At 37.6% G+C, this 22,232-nt stretch overlaps 1 protein-coding gene across 2 annotated transcripts in view; it reads left to right on the forward strand.

The window, feature by feature from the left end:
- Positions 1–14,873, forward strand: part of NET1 (neuroepithelial cell transforming 1) — a 50,179-nt gene extending 35,306 nt beyond the window's left edge. The window contains exons 1-10 of one of the 2 annotated variants that reach the window (XM_037065895.1): positions 3,746–4,015; positions 9,047–9,154; positions 9,575–9,742; positions 10,135–10,197; positions 10,526–10,622; positions 10,746–10,822; positions 11,514–11,771; positions 12,201–12,371; positions 13,352–13,538; positions 13,873–14,873. In XM_037065895.1, coding sequence (XP_036921790.1) covers positions 3,923–4,015; positions 9,047–9,154; positions 9,575–9,742; positions 10,135–10,197; positions 10,526–10,622; positions 10,746–10,822; positions 11,514–11,771; positions 12,201–12,371; positions 13,352–13,538; positions 13,873–14,279 — 1,629 coding nt within the window. In that variant the 5' untranslated portion in view covers positions 3,746–3,922 and the 3' untranslated portion in view covers positions 14,280–14,873. Of the gene's footprint in view, positions 1–3,745; positions 4,016–9,046; positions 9,155–9,574; positions 9,743–10,134; positions 10,198–10,525; positions 10,623–10,745; positions 10,823–11,513; positions 11,772–12,200; positions 12,372–13,351; positions 13,539–13,872 lie in introns of those variants that run through there. The other variant, XM_037065893.1, reaches the window with a different exon arrangement.
- The last annotated feature ends 7,359 nt before the right edge of the window (positions 14,874–22,232 follow it).

Consider the following 22,232-nt stretch of genomic DNA (forward strand, 5'->3'; position numbering starts at 1 on the left):
TAATAGGAGTTGAATAGACCAGATTCCACCCTATCCAGACAATGACTAATCATGCAACTTTAACTTTCTGAGTCTAGTTTTGTCACTTGTAAAATGGAGGTAATAGCACATATTTTATAAAGCTGGGTAAATAACATACATAAAGTGCCTAGCACAGAGTAAGAACTCAAAATTTCCCTTTCCTTTTTCATGAATGTCCTTCAATGTCCTCCTCAGAAAACTGAAGAGGATGAATAAATAATTTCAGAGGACTTTTTCAGCCCTCTGATTTGCAAGGAGTATAGTTAGAGTCAAGATTCTCTCAGGTTCATCACTCAGAGTACTAATTGAACTTCCCATGTTCATTGTTGCTTCTCTAGGTTCTATATATCATCATCTAAATTATATTTGGTCCATATACCTGAACATTCCAGATGAAGCTGATTTTAGGGTTGGTGAACGGGGATTTTTGTTCTGTGACTATCACCATTACACCCTATTTGGCCCTGTAGGCTTTTTTAAAGACTTCTATCTTTACTTTGTGTGTCCTCAGTGAGAGATATCCCTTCCTCTCACTGACCTTACCCGTCTCAGAACTGAATAGAAAAACATAGTTTGGAAAAAGACATCGGGTAAGAGACCCATGAGAATGCCCTAGAAGCTTCGTTCTTCTCATTTTACGTAGCTGTTTATTCCCTTATGAACCTAAGTGGTCATAAAGTGTTGGCCTTGCTTGCACAATTTTTTAACTGATTAACTGAACCAGACTACTGGGTTCTAGTCCACTCTCTTACTACCTCTGAGAGTTTAGGCCAGGGGTGTCAAACTCATTTTCACTGGGGGCCACATCAGCCTCGAGGTTGCCTTCAAAGGGCTGAATGTAATTTTAGGAGTGTGTAAATGTGACTACCCCTTGACTAGGAGCAAGGAGCTCAGCCCTGCTGCCGGGTAGAAACAAGGTGCCAGGCCAGATAACACAAGGTGGAGGGTCAGATTCAGCCCCCAGACCTTGTGTTTGCCACCTGTGGTTTAGATCTTACTGGTAAGATCATTGTTCTTACCTGTAAAATCAGGGAATTGGATTCCATGATTTCCAAGGTGGTTCCACTGTAATACTGTATAGAACTCTCTTCTACAAACAGTCAAGCACTTTTATGGCAAACCACATCACATTGCCCATGTGTGACCAAGTAATAAAGGATAGATGATGAGATATAACCAATCACCATTACTTTATGAAGCATAAAAATCAAAGCAGAAAGACAAATTGTTTAACACCAATACAGAACACAGTGGCGTTTATAGAAGGGTAGTGTTGCCTCTTCCTACAAGAAATAACATTGTCCTGCAAACCTTAGTAAATTGTTTTTTATAGATTATTTGTCATTATAAATAGTCTGTGCCACTATTTGTTCTACATGCTCTGTAATCTTGGGTATTTATTCCACTGAATTAGTGGCATAAAATTGGTTATGTATTTGAGGGTCCCCATTAAACTTAAAATTACTAAATCCATGAATCTTATCCTTCTTAGCCTTTTTGCTGTAACTAACATTTTTTCTCCCCTTGGCATCTTGCTTTGTTTCTTTCCTTCTGACTGTTCCTTTTGCAAAATTCTTTTTCCCTTAGCATTTCTCCAAAGTTAAATCCTTGGACCTCTGTTCTTTTCATCCAGATGTTCTCTCCCAGGCATTTCATTCACTCCCAAAGCTTAACTCAGATCTGTGTATCTGTGTTCCCAGTCTTAATCTACCCTCTGGCATAGTCCAAGTCCTTGCCAAGCATTTTCAAGTACTAGCTCAGTATTTTCATTTGCATGTTCTTCCACCATCTCAGATTCATCTGAAATGAAACTCAGAATTTTCTTTCAAAGCTTAATTTCTCTATATTTCTTTCTTTTTTTAATAATTGTTTTATTTAATTCTTGTTCAAGTACAGCTTTCTGTCTTATATTCCCAACCCTGCCCACCCCCCACCCCATGCTCCCCGCCTCCCTCCCATTTCCGCCCCCCACCCTTAGTTATTGTCCATGTGTCCTTTATACTTGTTCATGTGAGTCCATCCCTATATTTCTTTATTTACATTACCATTTACCCCTCCTAACTTGAAAATAAATCATAGGCATCTTTGACTTCTCCCATAGGTTGTCTTTTGCATGTATATTCTTTCCCTACCTTACACAGAGTTCTTGATGTCCGACTGTGACTTTTGCATTGTATTTTCAGTCATTTTAAAAATCATCTTGAACACCACCTTACAACATAACTTTCATTTATCACTTGCATCTGCTCAATAAAATCCTCTGCTCCTCTGTCTTTACCAACAGCCTGTGACCTCACATTAAGTTCACACCTTTGAGAAAGGCTTGCACTTTTCCCTTGCCCAAACCTATGAAAAACATAACATGGCCTTCAAGGCATGAAATAACATCTCAAAGCCTCTTCCCTAGTGTCTTCCCTCATCTCAGCTCAGAAAACTACCAGAAGTGGCTTCTGCTTCTGAACTCCTGTAGCACTTACAAGCTATATAGCTTATTTTGGAATTTTCAAAAGCTGTCTTATACTGGCTGTCTTTTCATGTGACCTACCTTTACACAATGATCTATTAGCACTTTAGGAGCAAATATGAAACCTATTTTTTGTATCACCCTCAATATCTAGAATAGTGCCTTCTACATGGTATATTTTTCTGTTCCTAATAAATCCTAGGAATAGAAATGTTTTTGCAGATTACCAACATTATATTATAAATAGTAGTATATACAGTTAGGATAAAAATCATACCTTTCAAAATATAATACAGTACTTTATATATTAAAGAAGAAAATCTGCTTCATAGCAGGCCTACCAAACCAACAGAAGTAGTGTTTTTTCATAGGGGAAAGGGTTTAGACTAGAAATTTAGAGACCTTGAGCAGGTCATTTCACCTCTGTGAACCTCAGTTCTTCAGCTGTAAAATGCAAGACTTGTGAAGATTTCTTTTTACCCCGTTAGGACTATATCAAGGTTAATACAGAATAGAGAAGGACTATGTTATACATTTTTAGAACAGAAGTCACCTTTTATGTATTTGTTACAAAACTTCTGTTACACAGATATCAAAATTTTAAAACAGAAAAAGTAACTGCCTTCAAGTCTAAGAAATACTGAACTTTAAACTCTGAGGTAGCCCAATTATACTTTGCATTTACTTTAGAAACAGAGTGACCTGAAGTGTGTCTGTTGTACTTAAGAAAAAATGGTGGGAACAGTCTTAAGAAAAAAATGGTGGGAACCAGTTTCTGAAGACTTAGATAACTTTAGAATTGTGTATATACTGGTACTCGTGTAAAACAAAGGCAAGGCCCCTGGATAATTAGGATTTTCTTTAGTATATTCGCTTATTTAACTCTGAATTATGATTTTCTTAAAGTTGTCGAGTGGTCCATACTAAATTTATTCCTAGGTAATAGGATTTTATAGAAAAGGTATTCCTCCCTGTGGCTAAGTACTAAAGTAGGTAACCTAGATAAGCAATTAATTTCCCTTAGGGAATGATTTTAAATCAGGAAAAGCTTTACATTTACCCAGTTTCCTTTTCCCTTCTGGTCTTACCCCAGATATTCCAAACCTCTAAAGAGCTTTCTCTTGCACAGCAAAAACTGAGAAGCCTAGGTGTGCCTAGCTGTCAGTTAGCTGGAGTCACGTGTACATTACATTAGGTGTCCGCCCACTGGAGCCTGGTCCGAAGTTGGCCCCGCCCACAGAGCCTTGAGGTCTGTGTGCTTTTTCACTGCCGCTCCCAGAGGCAGTTAGCTCCACCACAAGGAAGAGGCATGGGCAAATGGCTGCCAAGGGTGGCTGAGCCCTCAGAAGAAGTCTGTGTGCCTGTGTCGTGCTTGGTTATAGGGGCTGACTTGGATGTGGATTAATTCTAAAGATTTTAAGGGATACTTGGTGAAGCATGGTGGCGCATGATGAGATTGGAGGTCTTCTACCTATTAAAAGGACTATACGAGTCCTAGATGTGAATAATCAGTCCTTCAGAGAACCAGAGGTAAGACTTTTAGAAAAAGATTAAGCCAAAGGGATATTTTGTAACTCTACAGAAACTTAAGATTTTTAACAATTTATAAACAGTATAATGTTAAACTTTTATTTTACTGAGTTTTAAAATGTGTGACTAATTTATATGCAAGTTTGAAATGTGTCTAGGAACTTTGGTATAAGTTTAGGAACTATGGTATAGTTAGTTTATACATAGCATAGCATGAGTGTACACAGACTGTATACAAAAAGAAAAATATTTTAAATGTTACACTATTCAATTTGGTTAAATTGGTCACATTTCTGATGCTTAATTCAGTTACTACTTTTTAAAACTTGCATTTGTATTACCTAGTCTTAGGAACTGCTTTATGAAGTAAGACTCCCCTGCCAGTTAATGCTATGAATAAATTGCAACTAAAATGCTATCTGACCTTGTGCTAATTTTTCTTTTTCTTTTCATATCTAAGTAGTTCATTGTGCGTGGCTTTTTTTCTTCAAGAAAAAATATATGTTAAAATATTTCAACCAATGAATATTTAGCTACTGCCACCCTCCTTGCTTTGTCTGAAGTCATTGTGGTTTTAAAAAATCTTTATGAACATTTATCAAAATAAGTTATGATTTTTATGCCATTTTATTTAATTTTGACAGTTGATTTAATATTATATGAGTATACCATTTATACTGCATGCAACAATTTATATAATAGTGTTCCTGTTTTCCATTAACTGCATACACTTATCTTGATTGTGATGATGGTTTTGTAGCTATATACATATATCAAAATTTATTAATTATATATTTTAAATATGTGCAAATTGTTGTATACTTCAGTAGAGCTGTGTATCATACATATATAAACATTTTGCTAGTTAAAATAGCTGCCATGTTTGGGAGGTTTGCTTTCATTTGATGTGGTTTAATTTAGCTTTGGTTTTGTTTTCCTCTTTGTTTGGTTTTGGGTTTTGTTTTTATGTTTTAGTTTTCTCAAAATATCTAAGCATTTCCATTGATTAGAGTAAGGCATAGATGGTCATCAGTGTAAATACTGAAACAGATCACCTTTTGGGCCATGAAGAACTAGTCTTTTTGTTTGGTGTCAAGTACTAGCCATGTTTCTGCCGTACCTTTATTCCAGAGATTAAAAACACCAGGAATATTGTCAGGTTTTTGGTGCTGGCCACACAGCCTTAAAAAAAAGTTCTTGCCAGATAGAGGAGAAAATTATTTATCCAGTAACCCAAACTAATAAACCCAGACACATTCTGTTTTAATTTAAGTGGTCTTGATTTGGTTGACTATTGAAGAGACCCTCCTGAAATAAATCTTCTTATGTGACACCATTAATAGAAGAAACCTTTTTATAATAAAAACTGAGTTCACAACAGAAGTTTTCCATGTGGTTGCTATTATGTGCAAGGTATATCCCAGTAAAAGACTTAAATTGATCTTAACAATTTTCTGTTTATAGATATTCAGAAAATAAGGCATAAAGTCTAACTTCAGATGGATTAGTAACATAAATAAATTGTTTAAAAACTCAGTCCCGAGTAGATTCCCCACAGAAATACATGTGATTGCCCAGCTAAACTAGATAGTCTGGTTAAAAGCGAACTTAAATAAACAACATAAATTTATGTTAGAGGGTGTCGAGTGTTTTTTTTTCTCCCATCTAAGTGAACTTTTACCCTGGTGAAAGGTTGCCTATGATAGAAAGTTCCTTAAATGTACAAAACTCCTTGGTGTTCTTTGTTCCTGTAGATTTTCAGATTGTGTTTGGGGAAACTGTATAGTTTTACTATCTATACTGTTCTTGAAGCTTCTTGTATTTATAATAGGATTGTTAACAGCATTCCAAATAAAAATAAACAACCACAGCAACAAAACCATTACATAAGCATTATTTTGGGTGGTGGTAAGATAGGTAGACCCTTGCCCCCCTCTTCCTTCATCTCCTCCAAACACTGTACCTGCATTCTGTGTATGTGGAGGGTAGGAGTAGTTTTCATACCAGTTCTCAAAAAACTTTGTCGTCAATGTTTGTGTTGCTACAGTACACATGTTTAGGCTCTTAATAACCAAACCAAGATCATTAAAAGGGTTCGTCTGAACCTCTGAAGAAAAAATACTTCTGGTTATAGCTCACATGGGCCAAATGTTAACCTGTATTTTAAAAGATGTATTTTTGTCCCAACCCTATGGGTAACTTACGAATGTCTGATCAATCCATATCACTTTTCCACAATTTTTTCTGCATTATACTTTTCAAATAGTAGATGTATTCTGAAATTAGTAGTGAACCATAGTTTAGTATTCCATCTTCACATTTCAATCACACTTTTTAAATTATTCATTACGGTTTTTCATACTTTTGAAATATACATGCTAAATGTTTGTGTTGTGTCTACCAAATACTTTTAACATGTCCTACATGTCCTTTTAGCGAGGCAGGAAAGTTACTGTTGGATGCTCAAAAGTATGTGTGAAATGTGCAAAGGTGTCCCCCACTGCCCCCACACACGTTTCCTGATTTAATACCATACTTTCTTACCATGACATTTTAAGTCTCATGCTCTAACTGAACTAGCTAGGCACTCTTACCAAGACATTTGAGATTAGATAAATTCTTTTTTTTTAACCTTTTCAAATTTTATGTTTATTTTGCTTTAAAGTTTTAAAATTGACTTTTTATTTACCTAAATGTCCTCTAATGGCTTAAATGTCTTTTTTCCAATTTTTTTATTTAATTATTTTTCAAGAGATTAGATAAATTCTTACAACTAACATGTCCTTTGTGAAGAAGTGAGATTGATTATAGGGGAGTTTCTGAAGGACTGGGGAACATACTGAACCACCAAATACTGCTTAACATGATATCCTGCCACCCTAAAAAGACTGCACAAACAGATCCATAGTAGTTCAGAAAGGTGCTGTAGACATATTTACATTTAATTATCTAAATCTGAATTCTGTAGTTTTGATTAAAATATTCTATAAAGAACTTGTATCATTAATTTGAATTATATAACAAAGTAGATATCAAATATTTTTCTCTTGGCTAAGCTAACTATTCCTTTCAAATTCACTGGGAATAGTACCTAGTACCTTTCCATAGACTTTTAAATTGAAATTAAATATTTTGGGATTTACTAGGAAGTTACATTTGTTATGTTTTTAAACAAGGGAGAGGAATTAACTAACCTCTCTCCAAGAAGTAGAACAGAACTGACAACTGCTTTGTTTCTAGTTACCATTGGCATATCTTACTTTGTGAGGTAATTATATCTCCATTCAAACAGAAGACTCTTTGTACTATCTTTACTAAATAGAAAGGAATGCCTTATGGTGGACCTTCTGCCCATGCATGTGTCACTGCAGTCTCGCACAGATGTATATTGTATAAGCGTTCACACATGTCATTGCCACACAATGTGTCACTTTATTATATATCTTGAAAGTTTCTATTTCAGTTCATTTAGCATTTGCACATTAGTGGCTTTATATTCACAGTTTTACTTTGGAGTTAATTATTGTGGCGGGGGTGGGGGGCAGTTCTATAGTTCCACCTCTTAAGCCCCTCAAAGGCCTGAATTAATTATCTACAGTCTCCTTCCTTTAGTAGGTGTCCTTCCTTTTTGATGTGTATGTGTACTTTTAGTAGCTTTGATAAGTCTAATTGCTTCTCTGACTTTTTGAACCATTTAAAATTTCTTCCCAGAGAATTTTAACTCTGCCACTTTATTCTTAAATTACTCTAAGGGGATTATTTTTACTCAATATCCACAGCTTTTACTTTTTTATATGACTTTAGTCATATCAAAGAATTTTTAGAACAAACATATTTCATCTGTCAATTTTAAATCATAGTTTTTAGTTTTAAGTGGTAATTTTAATAGAATTTTTTAATTATATGTCTTTCTGAATTCTCATCAGAATTATTTTGTCAAGTATGCCACAATTGTCAAAGGCATCAAATACAAACAAATAATTATATTTCATAGACATTCTGAAGGATAGACCTGTTTTATGATTTGACTTTCTTTATTTCAATAGCTGTACAAGTCACCTAGATGCTGTGCCTCCGTTTTCCTAGCAGTAAAATTAGAATAATGCATTTTATAAACTTGCAAGGTCCTTGAATAAACGAAGTATTTGCAATACTGTTACTATTTTTTAAATAATACATGTAGAAAAATAACTATTTCTCCTGAATGTGTATATTTCTTCCTTAAAGTTAATAAATTGAATGTATGAGGAAAGATCTAATTATTTACATATCCCAACATTTAAATAAGTGGAAATATTTCCAAGAAAAAAAATATTAGTAATAGCTAAAACTTAGTATGTTCCAAGCACTGTTCTGAGCCCTTTAAACATCTTATTTAATCTTCACAACAACTTTAAAAGAGAAGTTCTAATACTAACCGCATTTTAGAAATGAGAAAACCGAGGCCCAGGGTGTTACCTAACAAGTGCTAGAACTAGGATTTGGGCTGTCAGTCTGGTTCCAGAGCCTGAATGCTCTCCTAACCACTATCCCTGCCTGAACACTTACTTCCTGTGACAGACCTGACTGCCATTAGTCAACCTATTTCAGTGTCAGACATGTTCATTTAAAAGCTGTTCTCTAAATGAATTATTTAAGAATGAACTGATATAAAGTCTGGGATTTGCTTTAAAATATTTCATTATGTAAGGGGCCAACATGAAACAAACTGTTCAACCAAAAACTGTGAAGCTAAGTAATTAAGCGCATGATTCATTATGCTAGTCCACACTTTTGTATATGTTTGAAATTTGTCCTAATAATGTGATTTTTTAAAAAGATAATCTTTGTATTAAAAAAGTTTTATAGGATTTTAGAATCTAATATCTGTATTTTAATATTAGTTTCCTTCTGTTTGATGGTATTTGTTAGTGGTCTCAGTGGTAATTCAGATACTTGACTGGCCTTCCTCATATCATTTATATTTTTAATAAATGACTGCTACTCATTAGTGTTCTTAGTATTTTTACATAATCTGTACTTGTTTCACAGGAACCAAGCAATAAAAGAGTTCGACCTCTAGCTCGGGTCACATCCTTGGCAAATTTAATCTCTCCTGTAAGAAATGGAGCAGTCAGACGTTTTGGTCAAACACTACAGGTCAGTGGAGGAGATGGGTAGTGAGTGATGTAGTAAAGGGGACATTTTATAGAAGCCTAAGATTTGTATTTTTCTCTAAGTTGTACAAACAAGTTTACACTATTATACTTAAATGTAAGTTTTCTTTTTGGAATATGCTGGTGATAAATATAGTTACTAGAACATTTATATAACATCATTATATTAGTTTGTATCACATCAAAGCATAGTTTTGGATATAAGATACAAAAAGTAATTTTGGCTGATAAATACTTTAAAATAATACATTGCAGCTTGCATAAATGATTGTTTTATGCATTGAGAAATTCTCAGAGTTTTGTTTTTAATTTGTTTTTCTATTTTTTTAAGAAAAAGGAAGAATTATTGTATCTTCCAAATCTTTTCTCTTTTATTCACTTCTTTCTTTCTTTTTCTTTTAAGTCGTTTACCCTTCGTGGTGACAACAGATCTCCAGCTTCTGCCCAGAAGCTATCAAGCAGATCAACAGTTCCAGCACCTTCCAAAAGGAGAAGTAGCGTGCTGTGGTCAGAAATGTTAGATGTCAGTATGAAGGAGTCTTTAACTGCCAAAGAAATCAAACGGCAGGAGGTATGCTGGCTTTCGATAGCAAGACCATATTTAAAAATAGTCTCTGTTTTTTAAACCTATGTTTTATGAGAAGAATAGCAAATTAATACCTGTGACAAAAATCAACCTGCATTTTTGTATTCAAGCAATAATTAATAATACATGCTGAGCAGCACTTTTGATGGACAGTGGTCATCCAACTTAACAGCTCTTAAGGAGAGGGCAACATGATGAAACACGGCAGCCTCTTTTGAGACGCCATTATGAATTACAGGCTGCAAACTGAGTCACTTTAAAAAGTACTGTTCAAAACATCAGTTAAATAATGGTAAATATCAATTGTATATAGTTTTCCTTTCTCAAAGGAAGAAATGACCTATGATGTTTGGTGGGGGGTTGGGGTGTTTTTTTAGGCAATATATGAAATGTCCCGGGGTGAACAGGATTTAATTGAGGATCTCAAGCTTGCAAGAAAGGTCAGTAAATAACTTTCTTATCATACACCCTAATTTTTAAAAATTATACTTCATAAGTTGTAAAAGATAGTTTTCTTGTCTTTAAAAGAAGTAGAAAATATTTATCGGCGTGAATATTTTTTAGATGATTTATTAGACATACCCCCTCAAATATGAATACCAATAAGAGAGAGTTTATTTGGGCATTAACATATAATTTAATTTCTTTTTATGGGTAACAAATAGAATCCACGCTAGCTTTTATATAGTGAGTCATTCAAGGACAGATCTCTCATTGTGTTTTATTTGCTTGATCTCCGTGTGTGACATATTTCTTCCCCTCTGATAGGCCTACCATGACCCTATGTTAAAGTTGTCTATTATGTCAGAAGAGGAGCTAACACAAATATTTGGTGATTTGGATGCTTATATACCTCTGCATGAAGGTAAAATTTGCAATTTAATTTTCATTAATAGCTGAAGTAATTTTAAATCTAAACTGCTAATTTAATGTTAAATTATTTTTAAAATAAACCTATTATTGGTATTTCTACCCTTTTACACTTCAGATTTGTTGGCAAGATTAGGAGAAGCAACCAAACCTGATGGAACAGTAGAGCAGATTGGTCACATTCTTGTGAACTGGGTATGTAGCAAGTTGTTTGCTTTGGGTAGTTTTTTACAGGTATGCCATAGTTGTCATTTTTTATGAATATCAGATTGATTTGATCCAGGGACTGAATTCTAAAAATAGATAAACAAGTCATTGAAACTGAAACAAATTATGTAGCTATAAAAAGTTATAGTCTATTTTTAAAAGTACTTTATGAGTGATACAGTTTTTTTAAATAAAAATATGTTCCTCCTTGGACAGAATCCCCACAGCATATGCCATTAATTATCTGTTTCATTCTGATGGTAGGCACTGTTCTGGGAGGGATCATTGGAGATTCAGTGATGAAAGACAGTTTCTACATTTACAATTAGTGAGAGAGTAATCAAGTATATAAACAGTCCCTGGATTGGTGACAAATGTGGCAGAGGAACGTGCAGATGTCCTAGGAGTACAAAGGACCAGCATCTAGCTGAGATTAAGGAAAGTGGAAGTCATGAGTCTTTGGCTGGATTTAGCCAAATTAGGGAAATTGGAGTAGGGCGTTTTGATATCAGTCAGAACACCATTCCACCCCCAATATTACCTACAGGAAAATTTCCACAGCTTGTTGAAATTTTCAAGAATAGCTGTAGATTTTGCGTTTCGTGTTCACAGGCTTACTGATGAACCAAATCCTAACAGAAATTTACCATCCTCTTTTCTTTCTCTTCTTACTCTGTAGCTGCCAGGCTTGAATGCCTACAAAGGCTACTGCAGTAACCAGCTGGCAGCCAAAGCTCTTCTTGATCAAAAGAAACAAGATCCAAGGGTCCAAGACTTTCTCCAGCGATGTCTTGAGTCTCCCTTCAGTCGAAAACTAGATCTTTGGAGCTTCCTAGATATTCCTCGGAGTCGCCTGGTCAAATACCCTTTACTATTAAAGGAAATTCTTAGACACACTCCAAAAGACCACCTTGATGTTCAGCTTCTGGAAGAAGCTGTAAGTAGTCAAATACATGATTCCTATGTTTTTGCATATTTATATATTAGCTTCCCTTAGAAAGGTTTACAATGATGACTCTCAAATTTAATGCATATTAAATCAACATAGGGAAGTGTTCTGTTTTTTTAAGGACCCAGTATGTTAGTGCACTGTACACTAGGCATAAAGAGATATAACACATCTTATATTTTAATCATAAGACTGGACTCTGATACCTTTCACTAGCTAGCTATGTGACTTTGGTCAAATCACCCAATTTGGCTGAGGCTGTTCCTTCATCTATAGAAAGAAAAGACTGAATTTATTGATTTCTAGAGTTCCTTTAATAAAGCTTTAAAGTTCTGTCATTTTAATGAGATTTGTAGTCCTACAGGGGAATGAGTTAATAGGCTAAAAGTGCTCTATCAATGTTTTGATAATTTTTAGATACTGATAATACAAGGCGTTCTCTCCGATATCAACTTGAAGAAGGGTGAATCAGAATGCCAGTATTACATTGACAAACTAGAGTATCTGGATGAAAAGCAAAAGGATCCTAGAATTGAAGCAAGCAGAGTATTGCTTTGCCATGGGGAACTGAAGAACAAAAATGGACATGTGAGTACATTTGAATGCTGATGTGAAGTGAGCTGTTACTTCTCTTTCCCACCCTATTTAAATTTTCCACATAAATTCTAAAGCAGATTTATAAAATAAATTCATTACATAATGAAAGAAGGCTACTTGGTTACCAGTTTTGATAAAGCAAATGTATGGTTTCTGTCATTACAGAATGACTTAAATGCCTTGGCGAAAAATCAGTAATACTTTATTTTTTACTTTGGAATCATAAGTCATCAATTTGTTTTATTAGGGATTCCTTTCTAAATAAATTATTAGATTCATAATGTTTGATAAAAAAGAATATTCAAAACAATTTTGTGGAATTTACTTTATAGTGACGGGAGTCATATTTAGCACTACTAAACAAATCCCTGCAGCAGATTGAATGAAAACAAACTTGTTTTTAAAATCATTACAACAGTACCTTCCAGAGCTATATATAAGCATGGATAGTGCTTTTGTTTCATTAAGTATTTTTCAGAAGCTGAATTTGCAAGTTTAGGTCCTTTTTGGGAAAAATTGAAATCTGACATCTCTGATTTCTGTCGTAAGGCCTAATTGGTTTAAAAGGTTTAAGTTTGTGTGTAACAGAACGGAACCATTAACATTTTTACCAGCTTGCATTTTTAAATCCTCGGTTAGAAAACTGGTATACAGTACTGGCATTTCCGGTCATGTTACTGCTGGTGATCAGGTCTTTGTGGGGAATAGCGTTTACTCAGGGGCTACTTAATCTCATGTTTTTTAAAATGTACCAATTTAAAAAAAAGTTTTATATAGTCTGAGATTAGTAAAGCTCTCCAAGTAGAACATGCACAGCGTTGAAATCCTCATCTTTATGGGGTCATTTCTAAGGGTATCTGAGTAAATTAATGTGAAGTTAATGTCAGATCAAGTTATTTTAACAATGGATTTCAATCACCTACAGTCACAAAGTTCCATGCTTAGTAAGCATTGGTCTCCCATTTCTCCAGAAACTTTACATTTTCCTGTTTCAAGACATCTTGGTGTTGACCCGGCCTGTTACACGAAACGAGCGTCACTCTTACCAGGTGTACCGGCAGCCAATCCCAGTGCAGGAGCTGGTCTTGGAAGATCTGCAGGATGGAGATGTGAGAATGGGAGGGTCCTTTCGAGGGGCTTTCAGCAACTCAGATAAAGGTAACAATACTAGCTTTAAAACAGTTTAAGAACACACTCAGAACCTAAATAAATTTAGTTTTAATCTTTAAGAATTCTGTTTCTACACAAAAGAAATTAAAAATGAAATGGATTCCATTGCCCTATGCAAACTATTACACTCGCTGAGTTGTAAATTGCTTCTCTGCTCTAACACCAGCATGTGTATTTGTTAAGTCATGTATGGGCTTTTTCCATGTTTCTGACTAATTGATTTGCATGTTTTATAAATAACCAGTACTCTTACTAAGATGGTATGACCACTTTATCTAGAGTAAACTTTTTGAAGTCTGTTTTTGTTTGTTTGTTTCTCTAGCTAAAAATATTTTCAGAGTTCGCTTCCAAGATCCCGCTCCAGGCCAGTCACACACTCTACAAGCAAATGATGTGTTCCACAAGCAGCAGTGGTTCAACTGCATTCGTGCCGCTATTGCCCCTTTCCAGCAGGCCACCAGTTCAGCCGAGCCGCAGGGTTTGCCAGAGCTCCATGAGGAGTGCGAGGAGAACAACCCCTCTGCTGTGAACATCAGCGCCCAGAGAAGAGCATCCACGGTGTCCAGTGTCACACAGGTTGAAGTTGATGGAGATGCTTCAGAATGTGGCTCCCCAGTGCTCACAGCAGACAACACGAAGAGTATCAGAGCGCAGCGAACACAGTGTGGCTTCCGAAAAGCAAGGGACAAAACCCAGTTCAGTGGCAAACGGAAAGAAACTTTGGTATAACTGGTGGAGAAACTTTATTTATAAATGTGTACAGTTTGTTTTTTTCTTGTAATGTGAGCATGGAAGCATTGCAGGGTTACTTAATACCAGTTTTAACATTTTCGATGTTTTTTGTTGGTTTGGTTGTTGTTCCTTTTTTTTTCTATTTTTTTAAAGGCAGCTAAATATATATATACAGATTGCTGTTAAATTGCAATCCTTTTTTATTTCTTCAGATATTTTCTCAGATGATTTAGAACATTCAAGTCTGGTATTTTCAATCAAATGAAATATTTATGAAATGGGTTTTCTCTTCATTTCTCTTCATTATGACTTTTCAATACCAACCAATTGTGAGATTTACCTTATTTGCCAAAACTTAAAATTTTGCAAAGACTGGAATTTTACTCGTGTTTCTTTGATAAATTTTGTATGCAAAATTTGAAATCTTAACCGTGGCACCTAAAATTTACATGGAATACATGTAACGTATCAGAATGTACATTGAAACAAAAGTTCCTTGGAAAACAAACCATGAAACTTTATAAGTTTCCCATTTTATCAACTGGAATGCTTTATATTAGTTTGTTTTTATTACACATTCCTCATTTTTCATTCATTTTACTGCCAGTTATTTAATTTTTTATTGTAGTTTTTAGTGTTTGCTTTTATTTTTTTACTTTGATGCCTTTCAAATTGGCATGTCTTTAAAATATTTTTCTTCCTTGATTAAAAAATGTGTGTGTTTGAGTGTATATATATAAATATATATATTTTAAATCGTATTAACTTTACCAAGTGAAACCAAGCCATACTGTTTTTGAGCCAATTAAGGAAATTACCATTTTTAAAGTGTAGTGCATCTCAGTAATGAACACACATGAACTGACTCAGCATATTTTGGACTACTGAAAGAAAACCACCTTAAGGATTTTGTTGAAAGTTTTAGTGCTACTTGAAGAGCAAGAGAGAAGGCAGTTGACTGGTAATAAGTTTGGGGTTTTTTGTGTTTTGTTTTTGTTTTTTGTTTTTTTTTGTACAAAAAAAAAGAGGGAAAAAGAGAGTAGCTTTGTCTTACAGGAAGAAATGTCTGGTTATGCCAGAATGTGAAAGCAGAGAGTAAAAGGTAAACTTGAGGGTATGTAGTAAGTCGTAGAAGGCTTGGGGGAAGTGACCTTTATTCACTTTGGTTTACAATGCCTGCAAATAATGGATTTGAAAAGACAACAAAATATGTTGGAATTTTGACAATATCAGGTCAGTTGTGGTAGATTTATTCATAAGAGGAAAAAAACTGATTAATCTTTTACAGTGTGAAGTGTACCTGGTCAAACGAGACCCTCGTCTGAAAGGGGATACTAAAAGCTCTGTGTTGTGGCAAGTCAATGATGGTGATCAAATTGAGCAAGTGTTGACTATTGTGTGGAGGGGAAATTTGAAAAATACTGTAAATAGATCAATCCAAATGATTTCTCTGTATAAATGAATTATACAATTAAAAAAAAAGCACACACATAATCACCCTTAAAGATTTCTTGGCTGGTGGTGGATATTGGGGGACATTTGCCAAAATATGTTGGTGTGATAAAGGAAGTAATGGCAGACCTCACAAAAGTTTTAAAAAATTACACATACTTAAACCTTTGTACTTCATTGACGAATAAGAGAAAGATTCGGTTGAGGTTATTTTGTGCATTTTATTATACATTTAGGGCACAGTATAATCAGAAATGATGATTGGATTAAAGACAGCTGAATATCTGGCCAGTTTGTGGTTATGACAGTAAGGCTGATACAGCAAAGCATCCTGGTGAATTTGATTAATTTCAGATTTTAATTTAGGTATCTCGGGTTTCTGACTATGACTTAAGAGACATATCAAACAATTGCAAGGAGGACTTAATTTGATCCTAAATCAAACAGACTGTTTTAATAATACAATTGGAAATATTCAGTATTGACTGGGTATTCAATAGTACTCTGATTACAGTCCCTTTAGAGACAAATTCTGAAATATTTATTGATAAAATTGTGTGATATCTAGGATTTCCTTCAAAATTACAGGGCAAGAAAATGGTTGGAGCTAAAAATGAAATAAGATTGGCCATAAGCTAAGAATTACTGAAGCTGGATGAGAGTACTGAGAATTCATTATAGTCTTTGCATATCTTTTTGTATATGTTTTGAAATTTTTCACTAAAAAAGGAAAAGAACTTAAGGAATTGCAAGTATTTAGTGAGTTTCCAACTCTTCAACCTCTTAAGCCCCTCCAGCCTCCCAGCCTTCACTTTACAAAGTACAGTCAGAATGATGATCAGACAGCTGCCTTTGCTGTCTACTGACTCCCAGAAATTCAAACCTTTTGCCTAAATTCAGCATTTGTATTCTTTTCCTGACACCTTGGCACAGCGGTGTTAGACTAATCTGGACTCTAGTGTAGTGCACATGGCCCTTCCCTCCTCTACTTTTCCCCCGTGTCTCTCCCTCTAGTGTTCCCCTTTTGGAATCAGAACTGTATCAGTGAGGTGTTGAGAAAAGTATGTTTCCAGTTCACCCCATGAAGGAACTCCATGTAACCCAACCCTGAGAATTTCCGCATTCCTGCCTCTTAAGAAAGGAATATCTCATAGTGTTTGTACTGTTGAGTAGACCAGAAAATAAGACCTAATTAGCTACATTTAAAGAATTCCAATAACCCTCCATAGAACTCAGATTCCTCCATAGCTGCTACTGGGGGCAAGAGAAAAGGTTTGTACTTCCCTCCACTGAGCAGGGCAAGCAGAGATAGTTCAGCTTTATTAAGCCCTCAGCATTTAGTCCGATCCCCTCCTTACCATCCAAGGCATCTGAAATAAAACATCAAGTGACTTGATCAAGATTGTGCAGCTGTGGCAAAGCTGAGATGATAGGCTGTTATATACCAGTCCTGTATTCTAGCTTTTAAACCAAGTATGCTTGTCACCCCAAGATCTTCCCAACCCCACCCCAGGCTACCATCATTCAGAGGTGTCTGGTGGGAGATTTTGTCTGTCCTTCCCCCTGGCCCCAAGCATCTCGAGCGTACACCATGGCCCAGTAGGCCCAGCTCATTCTGCACCATGACTCTTCAGCTTCCTCTAAGAAGTTGACTAAACCCATCATGCCTCACTCCTCCAACTCCTATGCCGATACATTTCTCTTTGTTCTACCTTCCTAGCATCTTCTCTCCTTTGGACTCTTCTCTTCCAGATCTCTGAAGTTGGAAACCCTAGCTCTCGGTCCCCAGACCTATTTTTTTATGCTGCTGGACAATCTGACCTATCCCCATGATTCGAACATCACCAACACCCAACAACCACCAAATTTACGTCTTCAGTTCGCACCTGTTCCTGAGCTCCAGACTCACTACCCAGCAGCCTGTCTGTCTGACATACCCACTTGGAAATCTGCATGTCACATTCGACATGACCAAGAGAACTATTGCTTGTTCAATTCCAACCCTGCCCTTCCCTAAATTTCACATCTCAGTAAATGACATGACCATCTAATCTGATTCTTCTTACTCCATGACAACTCCATCGATAAGCCATGTCCACGATATGTGTAGAATCCTACCACTGCCCAGCACTTTCATTGTTCCAAGTTAGTGTTCGCTGCAGTAGCTCTGGTGTGAAGAACAGCAACAACCTCCCAACCGGCCCCCACACTCTGCTCTCACCACTGTTCACTCCACCCTCCATCTGGCGGCCAGTGATCTTTCTAACATAAAAATCAGGCCATGGTAAAATGTCAGTGAAACAGCTTTAAGTTTTTATGCTAAAAGTTTACATTTAGCGAAAAATCATGCATTTACATTATGAAGTATTTGCTAAATTCAGAAAATTACAATTACCTGAAGAGAATGAGAAGACATTCAAACCCCAACTCCACAGACTAGGAGAAAAACATTTGTAAAAAAAACATATCTGATAAAGCACTATTACCTAAAATATACAAAGAGAAGTCTTAATAATAAGAAAAAGAACAAGCCAATTTTAAAATGGGCAAAAGACCTGGACACTCACCAGAGAAGATACACAGATGGCAAATTAAGCATGGAAAGGTGGTCCACATCACCTGTTGTTAAGGAATTGCAAACTGAAGCAACAATGAGATAGCACTACACGCTCATTAGAATGTTGAAATCCAAAACATCAAATGCTGGTGAGGATGTGGAGCAACAAAAACTGATTCGTTGCCGGGAGAAGGCATAATGGGGCAGCCATTTGGAAGACATTTTGGCGGTTCCTTACCCAATCACAAACATATGATCCAGCTGTTATACTCCAATCTTTACTTAGAAAACGTGCATTCAAAAACCCACAGCTTTATGCGTAATTGCTAAAACTTGGAAGGAATCAAGATGTCTTTGGTGAGTGGATAGGCTGTGGTTCATCCTGACAATGGACTATTATTCAGCGCTAAAAAGAAATGAACCAGCAAGCCGTGAAAAGACATGGAGGAAACCTAAATGCACATTAAGTGAAAAAAGATTTGAAAAGGCTACACATTATACAATTCCAACTCTGTGATATTCTGGGAGAGGTAAAATGACAGAAACAGTAAAAAGATCAGTGATCATCAGGAGTTTGGGGTGGGGAAGGATGAATAGATGGAGCACAGGACTTTCGGGGCAGTGAATCTACTGTGTGGGAGGCTGTAGTAGTGGGTACAGGTCATTAGATATTCATCCAACAGAATGTGTAACACCAAGAGTGACCCCTAATGTCCACTACGGACTTTGGGTGATCCTGATGTCAGTGTAGGTTCATCAGTGATAACAAATGTACTATCTGGGTTGGGATATTGATAATAGGCAAAGTTATGTGTCGGGGGGTGCTGTTGGGAGAATATAGGAATTCTGTACTGTCCACCTAATTTAGCTGTGAATCTAAAGATGCTCCAAAAAATAAAGTCTGCTTAAAAAAAAATTACCCAAACCCAGAAAAAAAATGCAGCATTAGGAGTACACATCATTCATATCTAGAGATCAAAACTGAAATAATACTGTGCACATTCTACAGACAGACATTGAATGTAAACGCTTAGCGTGGTGACCTGAGCCTGTCTGGGTGTCTGGGCCACAGCCCCTACTCTCAGACTGTAGCTTCACGAGAGAAATCGTGCATATAGAGGTCAGAGTCTAACCCTGGGCCCAGCTGGCCAGAGCAGACTGCACCTCCAACTCCCAAAGAATCAGAATCGAAGGCATAAATGTAACTAGGACCCACACTTCACAAGTGAGGACAAAGCAAGTGGGAGTAGGGGGAAAAGAGTGACAGGTCATCCTACATCACAGTGTGGACAGCAGCACCCACCCACCCCCGTGTTTTTGTCCTTCCCAGCTGAGTCTGAGACTAACTGGACTCTGTTTTCAACTAACTTGGGGTTGACCAACCAAGGCCGACTGCCTTTACATCTCTTTTCTCCTACGCCTGCTGGTAGAAGAGGGAAGCGTGGTGGGAGTCAGAAGCAGGGGCCCTATCCCCTACCACCCAGAAGTAGGCCCAGGGCTGCAGCTCCAGCCCTCCCCCTAGCCCAGCGGGGTTGAGTGATGAGATCATGAAGGATCAGACTGCACCCCTTTGGTGGGGTTTTTCTTTCCCCTCCAGGCCCATTCTCTGTAGTTTAAACTATAACTGTTGAAAATGACTTGAAAAGTTGGCATCAGGCCTTCTTCCACTCCTGGAAGCTGCTGCAGGGCTGGAAAAGTGTCTGTTATCTGACATCACTCACCTTTGCCAACCATCAGGCATAGACTTTATCTGTCCTCTCTTGGCAGAATCCACTCCAGCCCCCAACACACCCCCACCCCCTGGGCCCACATAGGTTCTCTCCATCTTGGGTGATTTCCAGGTATGAGCTCAGCCCACAGCTCTCCTCCACCCAACTATCCAGAGACACATGGAACCTGTGGGGACAGGGGGAGGGGATGGAACAAGTCTCAAGGGATGGTGGTGAAAAAAAGGGGGAAATGACAAAGGGCAGGAGGTACCCCAGGGTCCTCACTGTAGATATCGGAGAACTAGGCATAGAGCGGAGCTGCAGCCCCACTTTCTTCCCCTGGCTTCTGTCATGTTTCAGACATCCACATGCCACGTCTATGCCCAGGACAGGAGAGACAGCTTAGCAGAGTCTCTGCCCCAAAGGAATGTGTCATTTAAGACAGTGAAGCTGACCACAGGACTACACATGTAGTAAATAGCTAGTGTATGGCTTTTCCAGAGCATCAAAGGTACAGCACATTTTACGGGGTGGCAGATGTAGCTGAAAACTCAATACAGCCTCTAGACTTGCCGGCACAGGCAGGCCTGTGAGTCACACTTGTTCTCTTAGACCTGTGTCTGCCTGCTGGTCCCAGTGGCAAACATACTTTTCCAAAACAAAGGAAAGTGACACACAGGCATATAAATACATACTCCTGCACACCCCCGCCTGACAGCAATTGGGGAGGGGTCCCTAAAACCGCAAAACTGTTTGCCTACAGGCAAGAAGTATGAAGCAATCTTTTCCACAAATGGAAACAATTTCTATCATTCTCTGCTGGTCTAGTTTACAGCCAAGTTCTCCAGAGCTGATGGTCCCAAGAATTTTCCACTGAGTTGCTTTGTTGCAGTAACTGGCAAATAAGTGCAGTGGTTGGCATCTGCCTGCTTAATGGTACATGTTCAAAGCATGCAAAACTTTCCATTGATTCTGGGAGGCTCTGAAATCAGAGCACCTGAGGGAAGACACTGACCCAGCAATGCTCAGCAACTTGCTTTCCAATAGAGTAAGATGGATGAGACAATTTGTGACTTCCTTCTCTGCCTTGCTCTGCCTTCAGCCACTCACTCTGGAGGAAGATGCCATGTTGTAAGAACACTCAAGCTGGCCCGTGGAGAGGTTCAGGGGAGGAGGAGCTGAGCCCCCTGCCACAGCCAGCACCAGCTTGCCCACCTGTGCGGCAGCCCCTGGAGAAGCAGACCCACCTTCCCCAGGTAGAGCCTTCTGACTTCTTGACAGCAGCTTCATGAAAGATGCTAACCCAGGACTACTAGCTAAGCTGCTCCCAGAGAAGTGGTGACATCATGCATGTTTGTTATTGTTTTAAGCCACAGTGTTTTTACACATTTTTATGCAGCAATAGATAACTAATGCAAGTCCTAATATAACTGACTGAATGCCTGGCCGCCTGCCGAAACCAAAGCCAAACTCATGAAACATGTGCTGATGAAAAAGAAAGAGGTTTATTCAAGTGCTGGCCACCTGAGAAGCTGGCCCAAAGCTTATCTTGACTTCTCAGTGCAGGCAGAGATTTTTATAAGGAGGGAGAGCGAAAGCAGAACAAAGAGATCCAGGGGAGGGGTTGAAAAGTTTTCTATGTGCGAAGAAGCACAGTCCATTCCGATAAGGAGCTCCAGACTGGTCAAGTGATGCTCTGATGTGCATCATCCCGGTTTTGCTGAAGATCAGCAAGTATCCCAGAGCTAGGGTGACTGAAAGTCAGAGTCTGTATCTTCTGAAGTTAACTCCTAGAATTTTTTATACAAACATGCTGTTTACCTATAAGCTACATGTTAGTCAGAGTCAGCACTTGCCAAAACAATGTCAAAGGAACAGTGGGCTGGGTTACAATTCCCCACTGTCACACTGAATAGTTACAGCCTATGCAACTGTTGTGGGGAGAGTCGTGGGGTAACCAGGCCAGCAGGAGCTCACCAGTGCCCTGGGACTTGGACCAAACCAGTGAGAACAAATAAGAAGTAAATTTCAGGGAGACAAACCAAGCCTCTCCAGGGCCCTGAAGCAGAGGAGCAGATCACACAAACATCGACCAGGCATGGCTGCGGTCTGAGGTCGGAGGCCTGTGGCCTGCTGCTCTTTGTCCCTGAATCTTACATCCCAGGATACAAAGCGAATAAGCTGACCTTGAATGCCCAGTCTTACTCAACCTCTCTTGGTTTTGCAGTAAGG

Source organism: Sturnira hondurensis, unplaced genomic scaffold (genome assembly GCF_014824575.4).
Source record: "Sturnira hondurensis isolate 20B ecotype Veracruz unplaced genomic scaffold, ASM1482457v3 Scaffold0016284, whole genome shotgun sequence".
Classification (NCBI taxonomy): Eukaryota; Metazoa; Chordata; class Mammalia; order Chiroptera; family Phyllostomidae; genus Sturnira; species Sturnira hondurensis.